The sequence below is a fragment of the Pteropus medius genome, unplaced genomic scaffold (genome assembly GCF_902729225.1).
Source record: "Pteropus medius unplaced genomic scaffold, Ma_sr-lr_union100, whole genome shotgun sequence".
Taxonomy (NCBI): Eukaryota; Metazoa; Chordata; class Mammalia; order Chiroptera; family Pteropodidae; genus Pteropus; species Pteropus medius.
Window position 1 is genome coordinate 11,567,179 of NW_024354500.1, and position 14,114 is coordinate 11,581,292.

Consider the following 14,114-nt stretch of genomic DNA (forward strand, 5'->3'; position numbering starts at 1 on the left):
AGGATCATACACCATGATCAAGTAGGATTTATTCCATGGTCGCAAGGATAGTTCATCTGCAAATCAGTCAATATGATACACCACATTAAGAAAATGAAGGGTAAAAATCATATGATCATCTCAATAGATATAGGAAAAGCATTTGACAAAATTCATCCATTTGTAATTTAAAAAGCTTTAACAAAGAAGATATAGAGGTAATGTACAGATCATATATAACAAGACCACAGGAACATTACACTCAAAAGTGAAAAGCTGAAAGTGTTTCCTCTAGAATCAGGAAAAGACAAGGATGGCCACTTTCTCCACTTTTATTCAACATAGTATTAGAAGACCTAGCAAGAGCATTTAGGCAAGAAAAAGGAATAAAAGGCATCCAAATTGGAAAGAAAGAAGTAAAACTTTCACTATTCGCAGTTGATATGATATTATATATAGAAAATTCTAAAGACTCCATAAAAAAAAACTGTTACAACTACTATGCAAATTCAGTAAAGTTGGAGAATACAAAATCAATATGCAAAATTCTGTTGTATTTCTTTATACTAATAATGAACTATCAGAAAGAGAAATTAAGAAAACAATACCATTTACAATTGCACCAAAAAGAATAAAATACCTAGGAATTGATTTAACCAAGGAAGTAAATGACCTGCATTTTGAAAATTATAAGACATTAATGAATGGATTGGAAGAATTAGTATTGTCAAAATGTTCATACTACCCAAAGCAATATACAGATTCAATGCAATCCCTATCAAAATTCAATGGCATTTTCAGAGGAAAAGAAAAGACAACCCTAAAATTTGTATGCAACCAAAAAAAAACCCAAATAGCCAAAACAGTTTTGAAAAAGAAAAAGCTCTAGACATCATGCTCCCTGGTTTCAAACTATATTATAAAGCTACAGTTATTAAAACAGTATGGTATTGGCATAAAAACAGACACAGATCAATAGAACAGAATAGAGAGCCCAGAAATAAACCCATGCATATATTGTCAGTTAATTTACAGCAAAGGAGCCAGGAATATACCATGTGGAAAAGAAAGTCTCTTCAGTAAATGGTCTTGGGATAATTGGACAGCCACATGCAAAACTGGATCACTTTCTTGTACCATACACAAAAATTAACTCAAAATGGATTAAAGACTTGAATATAAGACTTGAAACCACAAAACTCCTAGAAGAAAATGTAAGCTGTAATCTCCTCATGGGAGTCTTGTCGATGATCTTTTTAGTCTGACGCCAAAAGTAAAAGCAATGAACAAGTGGGACTACATCTTATAAATAGGCTTCTACGCAGCAAAATAAACCATTAACAAGATGAAAAATGCAGCCTACCAAATGGGAGATAATGATTCCAAATCGTATATCTGATAAGGGGCAAATATCTAAAACATATAAAGAATTCCTGCAGCTCAATAGGAAAAAGGCAAACAATCCAATTAAAAATGGGCAGAACATCTGAATAGACATTTTTTCAAAAAGACATACTAATGGCCAAGAGGTATATAAAAAGATGCTCAACGTCATTAATCATCAAGGAGATGCAAATCAAAACCACAATGAGATATCACCTCATACCTGCTGGAATGGCTGTTATCCAAAGGACAAGAAATAACAAGCATTGGTGAGGATGTGGAGAAAAGCGAGCCCTTGTACTTTGTTAGTGGGAATGTAAATTGGTGCAGCCACTATGGAAAACAGTGTGGAGGTTCCTCAAAATATTAAAAATATAATTACTGGATGATGCAGAAATTCACTTCTGGGTATTTATCCGAAGAAAACAGAAACACTAATGAAAAGATACATGCACGCCCATGTTCATTACAGCATTATTTATATTAATGAAAATATGGAAACAACATTAATATTCATTGATGGGTGAGTGGATAAAGAAAATGTTATATAGATGCATACACAATGGAATATTATTCAGCCATAAGAAGAATAAAATCTTGCCATCTGTGATAACCTGGATGGACTTTGAGGGCATTATGCTAAGTGAAATAAGTCAGAGAAAGCAAATACCATATGATCTCGCTTATATATTGAATATAGAAAAAAGAAGAAAAAATCCAAGGTCAGGGATACAGAGAACAGATTGGTGGTTCCAAGAAGTGGAGGTGGTAGGGGTGGGAGAAATGGGTGAACTGTTTGGGGGAGGGGGAGTTGTTTAAATAAATGAAATAAAAATTTTTAATTAAAAAGTGAATTCAAAAAACAAATGGATATTTCCTATACAGAGGACTTGGCATAATTAACATTTAAATTTAGTCTAAGAATTTTTTATTCTTTTAAGTTTTTTAGCTGCCATTGACTGTGGAGGAAATCTTTAAATTTTACACTTCAGTTTCTTAAGTTCTGTTCTGGAGTTCTAACCTAATTCTGTACACTTGTTATATCTAGCTATATTAATGAAATAATTGGTCTATCATATCGAGTGGAAAAGTACACTGAGCATATGCTCAAAGTGAAACTAATATTTATAATAACAATTCTTCTATACCAAGTTTAAACTATGGTTTTAACTAATTCTGTGGTGATCTTCAATTAAATTTAGAGAAATTAATTTTTCAAATTCCACTAAGTAACTTCTTCTTTTTTTTAATCTACAGCAAGTTGGCATTGATAAAGGTGACATTCCTGACCTCACACAGGTAAATGCTTCTCTGAGTGGAAGATTCAGTGTGCATGAAATTATTATTCCATAATTTGCCATAAAAGATCCTACCTGGGCCATAGTCTTGTAACCATTTAATGCATTTTGAATTTAGGCAACCAACTTTCTTGGAAATTTTCTAGCTTACTTATTTTTTCTAGCCATTGAATATCTTTCTGAAGGTAACATGAAGATTTTCCTGTCCTTATAACATAATTTATTCTTTAAAAGCAACTGAATTTACTTATTGAGCTCTCTTTTCTTTCTTGAACTTGAATGAAAGAAGAATGTGAATGGGGCAAACTCCAATATAGTTCTACTACACTGATCCTTGTCTCCCTTATGAAGTAGAGAAATTTCCATATGTAAAATAATTTTTTTAAAAAAAGTAGCAGAGGTAGATGATTTTTCTGGGAAACATTTAGTAAGCAAAAACAATAGCAGGCTTCCTTATCAATCCTTTTATTCGTCAAGAGAGTGCTAAAGTGAAAAAATCAAGGTCATTCACATGAGTAGAATTACTGTATGACCTTTTTCATAATTGACAGGAACTGTTTTTATTTAATCAGCTCTTCACTTTGTTAATGGTAAATTTCTATCCAAACATGTCCTTCAATTAGAGACATTCACTTGATAGGAGAGATTATAGTGTTATCTTTTTTACCAGTAATGAGTATAGAAGTTTTCTGTCTTTGTAAATAAGTCATTGTAATAGAAGAAAATTATCATAATGAAATGATATTAATAAGTTTTAATAATATCAAAATGTTTAATTACTTTCTTTAATTCTTTAAAATATTTCCATATTTAAAATGTTAACCTTAAATTTTTGTTAAAAATTAGAGAAACCCAATGTAATAGTCTCTGTATGTATATTAAAATACCAATGAAATTCTAAGAATTCTTCACAAATAAAATTCACAAAACAATTCAGAATATGATAGCATTATATTTTTTTATTTAAAAGTTAAGAGATAGCTCTTTCTAGTAGACAGCATATTAGTATAAAATATTTTTGCTACTATGAGAAGACGATTGGATAAATACTGACTATAAGATATTGGTATCATTTTGGAGATGGCTAAAAATTGTGCACAAAGCACTGTTAAAATCCCTTTATTGCATATAGATTTATGAGTTTTGCAATAGTAATAAGCAATCTGTGCTTTCATTTTAAATTAATTATAATAAACATTTACAGTGCAGTTTTGTAAAATAACCCAAATAAATAATGCATGTTAACCTAAAAAGGTGGATATTAAACTACTTAGCTGAATGAATGGCTCTTAGAAATGGTAAATCATCTTTATTCAACTCTATAGACAGCTCACTGTAGAATAAAAGAAAAACTAGATATATTGTTAGAGAGGCTTTCAATTTGGGCAGAGTCTGAAGGAGAAAAAAAGTTTAAAAGAATACTTAATGCCTTTTTGTTTTTAAAATTAGAAAAGTATTATATGTCATTAAAAAAATGATTCACATACTTGAGTTTAATTTTTAATGATACTATAATATTAATTATAATTTATATAATCTCTCTCAAGAAGTCCAGAGACAAAATATTTTATTTAATGATGTACATTGTGTGTTATCACAGTTTGGGAAATAGAGATAAAATCTTTAAGGTAAAATCTTGCCCTGAATCTAGTAAAAAGCTATTCTGTGGTAGAGATTCATTAGAATCTGATATTGCATATCCTCTACTTTTGTTATGACCATAAGAGCCACATAAACTTCACTATTAACATTTATTTTTAAATTACCTCATTAAAAAACAAAACAACCCTATAGTTTATTTCTCCAGTATATATTTACACTTCAATACAAGAATATTGTGTGCTTCTGAAATTTCTTGTTACTTAATTTCTGCTGAGATTATGAGCAACAGAGCTAAACACACTCCCAAATTCTTATTTAGAGCCCCTCCACAGGACCAATAGAGGCTTCTAATTGAACTAGGGATTTAAACCAACTCTGACAGTAATATAGTCAGGGCTGAGCTGGAATGTAAGCTGTTCTAAGGTTAATCTTTTAGACAGTGTTAGGCTAAATAAACAAACAAATAAAATCTGCAGATGGGTCTAGAAATGCCAAGTTGCATGGATTCAGTTTAATGCCTTTGAGATTAAGTTCTGCTCTCTGCCAGGCTTCTCTGTAGCCACCATAGCACTGAATCTAGCCATAGCAATGAACAAAAACACCAGCCATAAAAGAGAGTTAAAGAGGAGATGGAGACCGTTAGAAGGTCTGCCTATTGACTGGAAGTAGGAGGAGGCTCTTAGTAACTGAAAAAGGATTAGAATTCCTTTTGCAGCAAAATGGAACAGAGGAATTTAATGGAAATCTTTTAGCTTAGAAAATACACAATAAATACGAGTATGGACATCTGTAGCCCTTTTTAAATTGTGAATATAATATTATAACTGCATTTAAGTGATTTATGAATAGCAACAACATTTTTTTAAAACTTTCAAAATGGCTGTTTGGGTTAAGAAGTGACCATGATATCAGAACTGAAATATTTCTCCTTACTATTTCCAAATGGTTTTTTAGATCTAATGATAAAAAATTTGAATGATGTTTTGGTTGCTTCTTTTCCCTCATTTGGTTTTAATGATGCTGTAAAATCTAAAGCATTTAAATTGTAGATGTGTGCTTCCTTTTTGATCCTGGACTCAAAATTATCTGTGAATTTGTTCCAAGAAAAGGATTTTCAAAATATTTCCTGTTTGGTGTGTGTGTGTATATTCCAAATTTAAAATATCTCCATTTATGAAAAACATCTTAGGTTTTGATGTCAGGAATTCTGGTTGATCTGAAAACTGCTGGTAAAGAAAAGTCTCCTTTTAAAGACTGTACCACTGATGAATCGGTAACTGTGATGTATTGCTGTTATCTATTAGTTTTCACAGGCTGACTCTTGTTCTTTGGCTTGGTGTTTCCAATTTGTCTATTGACTTTGGCGTTTTTAAAAATAAGCAACTAAAGATACTGCTTATCATCTTTTATTAATTATCAAATTCCTTTTACAACAGCAGAGGTATTCTCAAAGTTCTGATCCTTGGAAATTTGAAACAGTTTTTGTTTCTTTCCTACTACATGCTAGGATATGGTCAGAGCCATAGATATACAGTTGAGAAGAAGGTTGATATTCCTGCATTCTTAAACATTGCTATAAAATAATTTTTCCCCTTCGAATACATTTGAAGAATTTATTTCTATTAGATTTCACAAGTCTCTATAAGTAATATAAATGAAGAAGCATTTTTAAACCTCCAAGATAAAATACTATAAACTTAATTTTAGATGCAATGTGTTGGGAAATAACTCCCTTTAAAGACAGAAGTCAATTTTGTAGTCTGTGTTCTTGATTAGATTTCTGTTGTGACCGTTGTGACTATTACTTCATTTAAAATTTTTCTTCCTTAAATTATTAAGAAATTTTACAAAAAGAATGAAATTGCAAATTATCTTCCTGGTTCTGGGGTTTTTGTTCTCTTTATTGTTTAGATAATTAAAAAATGAGAAAATACAACCTCTTTTTTTGTTATAATATATTATTCTCTATTTTGTGACTGTAAATAGCATTTTTAACAGGTTTAGCACAGAATCACATTTTCTTTACATTGTGTTTAACATTCAGAGGACCTAAGTCTTCTAAATGGAGAGAGGGTCTATGGCTTGATTAATTTTTCCGTTACTCTGCTCTCAACGAAAAAAAAGTGGAAATATGAAAAGTTTAAAGTTATATGCCCAGGCCTCCTATATTCCATTAATATGACAATTATAATTATTATTATTTTAACAGTTAGTATGATAATTTTGAAGTTATCAGGTGTGAATTCACATAAAAATTGTGAAGCCATTTATATTTTCTTCCTTTTAAGGTTACAGTGTACATTCTGTTTGTTAAATGAACACATCTTTATAGTTGACTATTTCTTCTATAGAGCAAAATTTTTTTTAATCTTTTAAAAATTCGTTTTTTGGTTTTTTTTTTTTTTACAATAGAGGCATATTCCTAGCTGTAGTTTACTGGAATTTATTGAGTAAATCCACTTTCACCTGAGTTATATTTTAAACTTTTAATTTTTATAATTTTCTAAATGTATTATATTCCCTTACAGTCATTATTCTTTCTACACTATAGTCCATAACTTTTTAGGTAATGTTCATAAGGCTGTTTCTTTTTACTTTACCTTCATCACTTTGGTCACATTAATTTGTTCACTTAGCAATTTTTATTTATAAATTTACATGTTTGGTTCACTTAGTAATTTACACTTATAATAAACATAGCATTACATATGTAATTACATAATTGCTAAGGCAGTTTCTGAGTCTTTGTGAAGTTAAAATAAATGTTAAATATTGTGAACTTTCAAAACTAAAATTTTTTAATAAGAATTTTATTTTAATTTGTCATTATAGGTGCAATGTAAAATGTACAGTGGTAGGAATTTCCCTGAATTATGTGAGCTATTTCAACAATTAGCAGTTACTTTGAAGTCCTTCAAAATTAATTTCATATTAATTCAAAGAACAATTGTCAGAATTCAGTGTATCTATAAACAAATTATATATTTCAGTCATGAAATGCTACTCTTTGAATGCCTATGCTGCTGTTAAGGTATGATTTGGCTTAAAATTATTTGAGAAAGAGAAAATTAAATTTCTAATGCTTGAGGAATAGATGGGGTAGGATGTTTCTCTTTCTACTATACAGTAAAATACCATCACATTACATTGCCTAACATGTTATAAAAACAGTTACTTTTTAATACAATGGTTGAAATATATTAAATCTGCTCATACATGTAGTCTATTATAACATTATTGTATTTGCTAACATAACTTTATTACATATATAAATTAAATAGCTCAATAAGAAAATCTTAATTGTTCTTTATTACTAAAGTTATATTCTTTTGCTCACAACTATCACTTATCCCCCCCTTTTTTAAAATACAGTAGTAAGTTTTCCTAATATTTCAGTCAAACATGGATAAGTGAGGTTTTACTGTATTTTCACATTTCTATAAGTTTGTATTTGGGCTCTTATATTTTTGACTTGGATACAAATGGTTATTCTTTTTTCACTGTGGTCTTATGGAAATGTATGGTGACCTTAATTAAGTTTACTACGTATAAGTAAGATCGTAGAAAAAGTTTATCCAATGTAATATGTACACTGAAACCACGCTGTAACACTACGTGTTATTCAGTGAAGTTAAGTATATGTAAGATGGGCCCTATTGAGATTCCATGGAATTTAAATATTTAAATACCAAAAGAACCTAGAATGAAATTATCTCACATACATATTTGGATCCATCCACTGACCTCCTCCATACAGAGTTACAGTGATGTTCCAGTGTGTTTACTTTGAAAGCAAGCAATGCAGAGATTTATTTTTACTTTCTTATTGTAGGCTCCCAGCAGTCTTATGGAGACCCTTGAACAGCATCTAAATACATTAGAAGGAAAGAAACCTGGAAACAAGTACGCATTAGCTGTATATTCTAAATAAGATGAAAAATGCTAGTTGTTCTTGCTAAGAATGAGATTTATCATGATACAACTTATACTTACTACTGCAGTTTTAGGGTATACTTTATTGTAATTCTTCTGGGTTCCTTCAAAACCCTTCTCCTTCCCATCGGTTTATGAGAGTGTGACCCTCATGTGTAGGCAATTTAATTGCAGACATGCAGCAAATTAGTAGGTTGTACCCATGTTGACTGAACTTTCTAATTTATATATTTGCCCTTAGAAGGGATTCACAATACACAGAAAAAAAGAGTTGCTCACGTTTAAAAATAGAGGCTGTCATCTTTGGACATGAGTAAAAACAAGCACAATTTCACAGCTTCAAATATTGTTATGTTACCAGCCCCACTAAGCAAAGCTCTCAAGTATAGTCTTTTTGGACTCCAGACTCTCTCCACTTGAACCATTCAGCATGGCATGCTGCTGACATTTTTACTCAGAGAACTTTTTATAGAAAGAGTAGCAATCGAGCAACGATAAGTGCGGTTTTACTGGATTTTCATACTTGGTGTTAAACACTTACATTTTTGACTGTTTTTCCTCACTGCATGCAAAATGTGTCCAGGTTCCATTTCTTTCCTTTACTCTGGCGGGTGTCAAACTTGAGTATGCACAAGACCCAGTGCTTTCCAGTCTTTGTGCCTTGCTCAGACAATATTGCTGCTAGTCTTGGATGCCTACCTTCCTTATCTGTGTCTGTGTAAATCTTATACGTCCTGGGAGGACCATGTCATGAAGCCTTCCTTTATTCATGCACTGCCTGGTGGTGTGGCTTTTTTTTTTTTTTCCCTCACACATGTGGTTTAAATAGATTTTCTGATTCTAAAGGTCAGGGACTGTTTTATATTTTATCATCTCCACCTTAACACTTTGTGTAGCTTTCTCTACAGAGTCAGCTTGAAATGTCTTTGTGGGTCATCCTGGCTTTATGTTTATTCCACATAGATTGACAGCAGAAGTTAGCAGAAACAACCTAAGAACTGATCTTTGCAGGGCTGTAGGCTGGTCATAGATTTTACTTATGATAACAGCTATCAAAAACTCCTTTCTGCTTTTTTCTCTCTGGGCATTCTCCCAAAATCTAGACTCTGTCTTGATGTTACTTTTTTGTTTCTTATTTTATTATTTCTGTCATCTTTTAGTGCTAAGTATTATTTCTGTCATCTTTTCCAATTTAGGATAAAAATTATTCCATGTTTGAAATTTTCAGTGATAAGGAACAGTGTAGGAATCTCAGGCAGTTATGGCAGAGCTATTTGAAATGATGGGTGACAGAACCTCTCAGGGATGCTAGCAAGTTTATTACCAAAGCCCACAGTCGACCCCAGCTTCGATGTAGCCGTGGATGATCACACTTTTGTGGATGGATTGATGTCAACTAAAAAGATGTGAGAGTATATTAAATCACAATAGAAGATATCCAGTTCCAGCTGTTGCTGGGGTCTCCTGTATAAGGGTATCTGGGAAGCCAAGTGAGTAGCGTAGGATGTGAGCAAAGGGAGGCAGGAAGCCTGAGAAATGTCCCTGCTTCTGTGGCAGAAAAACCTTTTTAGCTAAGGAAATACAGTATGCACATCCCCAAGAGTTAGGGCCTCTCCCTTGGGCGATGTGGGATGCATGTAGGCGAAAAGTCAGCTTCCCTGCACTTTTCCCCTTAAGGGTCCTCCACATCCTGCACAGACCCACACTTTTTCCTTTTCAAATTTGGCAGGGCTGCAGTCACGGGAGAAGCGACCTTCTAGAGTGGATTTCTTTTCCTTAGCCCTAACTTCAAATCTAAATTTGCCCCCTTGTGGCTGCTGCAAACTATTTTTTGGAAAATTTAGTTACATTTCTAAGGGTAGTGAAACAAAAACTTCTGTTTTGAATACCTTTTGCTGAGCATAAGTTTTCTTTCTGCTTTCAAATCATTTTATGCTTGTCAGAGTTAATTTCTGAATTGGCTGAGACCACATATGAAGTTGTCTTTTGCTTATTCCTTATTTTTAAAATCAATGAACTATAGTAGTTAACTATTTTCTTCTTTGTATGTTTGTGCTTACCTGGGAACTTAAGTGAAGGGTGAGTACTGTATTGAGTGACTTTTTTGCATTTGGTTATTACTAAAACTGCAAAAAAGCACTCTTAAGAATCCACATTTGGTATTTAGAATATTTAAAACTGATTTCTGTCAATTTTACACATCTGTTTTTTCATTGTATTTTTTTTGTCTCTCAGGGTGACTGGCATAAATGGTTTTACTTTATTTTGGTCCTCTTGAATCAAGACTAATAATCTCTCTTAGGTGTACATTTATATATTCCTTTTAGATTTTAGAAATTGAAGGTTTTTTCATTTGTTTACTAAACAAAAGATTTTTTCCCATGTCATATGGCAGAAGTGCCAAAAGACAATTTTATGAAGAAAATTAATTAAACTTGTTTTCCTTATCTTCCAGTAGCAGTATAAAGTTATTCTAACCTCTAAGTCAAGTAAATGGATAAGATAGACTTTTCGAATATCTGCTATAAAAAATATATGAACCCTTTATATTTAGTGCCTTGTATCCACTATTTATTTTTGAAATTGTATGCAATACTGTGTGATATACTGACTGTATATTGACTGTTTCCATGATTCCACTGAACAAAAGAGAGAGATTGATTTTATTTTTCATGGAGGTTTATTGACTGTTGAAGGTGCAAGAAACACAAGATAAGTCTATTGTAATTGAAATTATTTGGAAGATAGATTTTCTATCTAGCATTTATAGCCAGAACATTGTAGGGTCTATTGTCATGAGTAAGAAACAAAGTTTTCTCTTTTGAGAGCTTACTTATATGCTTTGGAAGTAAACCTTGGCATTTGCTATGTTCATCATAGAAACCCACATATTTTTGTTTGTAGCATATTACAGAATTTAGGGTAGATTACTATATGGTCATTCATTCTCTTCTGAAATTATATTTGTGTTTTAATTTTTCCCAACACAGTTCACTCTGTACTAAATTTATCTAGCTGAAATAATTAAAATTAAGTGCGGATCTTTAATAAATGTCATTATCTATATATAAGATAGTGTAGCATTTTCTTTTGTAAATAAGAAAGGACCAAGGATAGGGTAGAAAATCAACCTAGAAACAGATAAAAAAAGAAGCAGCTTGTGCGTTGTGCAAGAGAGGAACAAATGTTCTGGGCTCATACGTGTTTTCATCAGGACTGGCTAGAATGTGAAGTGAACACAGGCTCTGGGTGTCAGAAAGACTTGGACTGAAGTCTTAAATCCACTATTAAAGAATGACGAGACTTCGGCACATTATTTACCTCTCTGAGCCTCAGAGCCCTCAGATTTTATTCGGTGATTAATTATCCTTTTTAAAGCTATGGCCCCAATGGGAGCACCTCTGATTCTCACCTTTTTGATGAAATCTTGGCAAACAGCTGGACTTGGTCAATGGGAATAGAGGTCACACATCTTGACAGTTTAGTTTTACACAAAATAATTTTTTAGGCTTTCAGTTAGCTTGCTTTTTATACAAAAAGTACATGAATGTATTTTATTCCAAGATTTAGATAATACAGAAATATATTTCGGTGCCTAGACAATGCCAAGTGTTGCGTAAATTACTAGGGATATAAAACATAGATATGGGTTCCCTCACTTCAAAGAACTTAACATGCAAAAGAAAGATATTGAAACAGGCAAGATACAGTACAGTAAGTGGCATGATAGTTCAACATAGATTGTAGGAGATTTTCATGTTTACTTATTTAATCCATGGGGTGACTACAAGTGTCATTTAATGTTCATGTAGGAGCTTGGCAAACTGATTCTTATGCCGATTTTGATATACTTAGATTTGAATGTGATATTCTTTAATAGCAGGTAGAACAATTCTGTCATTTTTACTGTATCTTTATTCTTGATATAGAGCATAGAATATGTTAGAAAATTTTGTATTTTAGTTTGAAAAAGTGTCAAAAGTTTTTGATTATTCTCAATTCTCTTTTCTGTAATAGTATTCTCATTCATCAGTACCACTGAGAATTGGTTCATGAAAATTACTTGAGAGAGAAATTAATTTCAACTATTTTATTCTTAGAAAGTGACCACATCTAGTGACTTCTGAGTTGAGGCCATTATTTTGTTGAATTTTTATTTAGACTTAACTCTATTTCTTTTCCACATATATAAAGGAAAAATGATGGGAGTGGAGAAATTATTAGTCAAAAACTTATTAGGGAATTTTTAGATGCCTAAATAACTTTTTGTAGACACAGAGAACGCTGTGAAGTCATTTGTTTTAGTAGTCCCTTTGAAATGAATAATATAGATAGATCTATATCCTTTTCTTCACAGGATATGTTACTATTAAAATAACTTTTAGCCAAAGTACACATAACTGAAATGAGTTGTAACTATTATGCCTCTGCCTTCATTATATAGCAGAAATCTCTGTGTGCTCTTACTTTACATTACTTATATTCATTTTAAGTAAAAACTAAAATTAAACAGAAAATGGCAGACACATGTTAGCAAATGAAGTTGAATGTAAAAGATATTAGTCAAACATATAATACTGCTAGATTCCTTTTGCTACATTCAACAAAACAAAAATTCATGATCTTTTAAGAAATTCCAGTTACTAAGTCTCTGCTAATCTTGTTCTGCTACTGCTACATGTGATATTTTCTCTAGAGAAGTAGCAAGCCATCCCTGCCATCCTATAAGACCTTGACTATAAGCTTCTTATTGAACTGTAGTTTTTATTAATTTTGTTTTATTATTAATTAATTTTCCACCAACTCAGATTAGTAAGGTGTATAAACTGTTTAGGCAGTTGTTTCTGAAGCGCTTTGCTGGAAATGATGGACAATAGTCACTACTACCCATAATCTAAAACAAAATTTACTTCTTCCTAATTTTCCTTCACTCCCTTAGAAATAAGCATGGAGGTCACTGTTCTTTCTCAAGCTCCTTCTAGTTCTAACAGGATAATAGGAATATTACATTTAAAAAAAAAGTTCAGGAGTGTGAATATGGAAGTTGAGACACATTTCAGGCACAGGGCTCATAGGGATTTTTTTTTTTATTCTGGTGTTCTTTTTATGCATCATAATTATGATTAAATGAATCACAATGTACTTTAATGAGATTTCTAACTTTTAAAATAATAAACCAGAGGGTTTTTTTTTTATTATTATTTTGTTAAACATCATTTTTCTCAAGTCTTAGCAAAATTTTTAAAATTCCAATTTGGACCGTTTATTTTTGATAGATATCGGCAATAATGGTCCACTTGAATTGAATTGCTAAAGCTATAGAAAAGAATTTTAAATTTAAGAATTTCTAGTACTAGAAATTTAGTGGATAGAAAACATTAGAAGAGGATGCCATAATTGCATAAAGATAAAAACTATTTTTTAAAAATAATATGTCCATTACTAAAAAACAGTTGTATATAAACAAGTTAATGTTCGACGACCAGGTGATATTATCAAATTTAAATGCTTCTGCAAATGTATTCATGTATATTCAGTTTTAATTTTTTGTTGCCTTTTAGATCTGGTGCTCCCTCTCCATTAAGTAAGGTAAGCTCGTTTTTTGTTTTGTTTTAACCATTTTAACCATCTTTGAGTTTACAGTTCAGTGTCATTAAGTACATTCACATTGTTGTGCAACATCCTGTCATCCTTTTCATAACTTATTTTACCTTCCAAAACTGAAGGTAAATTCTGTACCCTTTAAACACTAACTGTCCATTTCTCCTCTTCCCAGCCCCTGGCAGCCACCATTTAACTTCCTGTCTCTATGACTTTGAGTACTTGAGGTACCTCATATAAGGAAAATCATCTAGTATCTGCCCTTTGTGACTGGCTTGTTTTTCTTAGCATAATATCTTCAAGGTTTGTCAGTGGTGT

The 14,114-nt window shown here is 31.8% G+C and overlaps 1 protein-coding gene across 20 annotated transcripts in view; it reads left to right on the forward strand.

The window, feature by feature from the left end:
- SNAP91 (synaptosome associated protein 91) overlaps positions 1-14,114 on the forward strand; it is a 125,433-nt gene that overhangs the window by 54,694 nt on the left and 56,625 nt on the right. For all 20 annotated transcript variants that reach the window (XR_005650678.1, XM_039852840.1, XM_039852839.1 and 17 more), the window contains 3 exons: positions 2,620-2,661; positions 8,095-8,165; positions 13,757-13,784. Coding sequence is in view for 19 of the 20 variants with exons in the window: in XM_039852840.1 (XP_039708774.1) it covers positions 2,620-2,661; positions 8,095-8,165; positions 13,757-13,784 (141 nt within the window). In the remaining variant the exon portion in view is untranslated. The remainder of the gene's footprint in view (positions 1-2,619; positions 2,662-8,094; positions 8,166-13,756; positions 13,785-14,114) is intronic.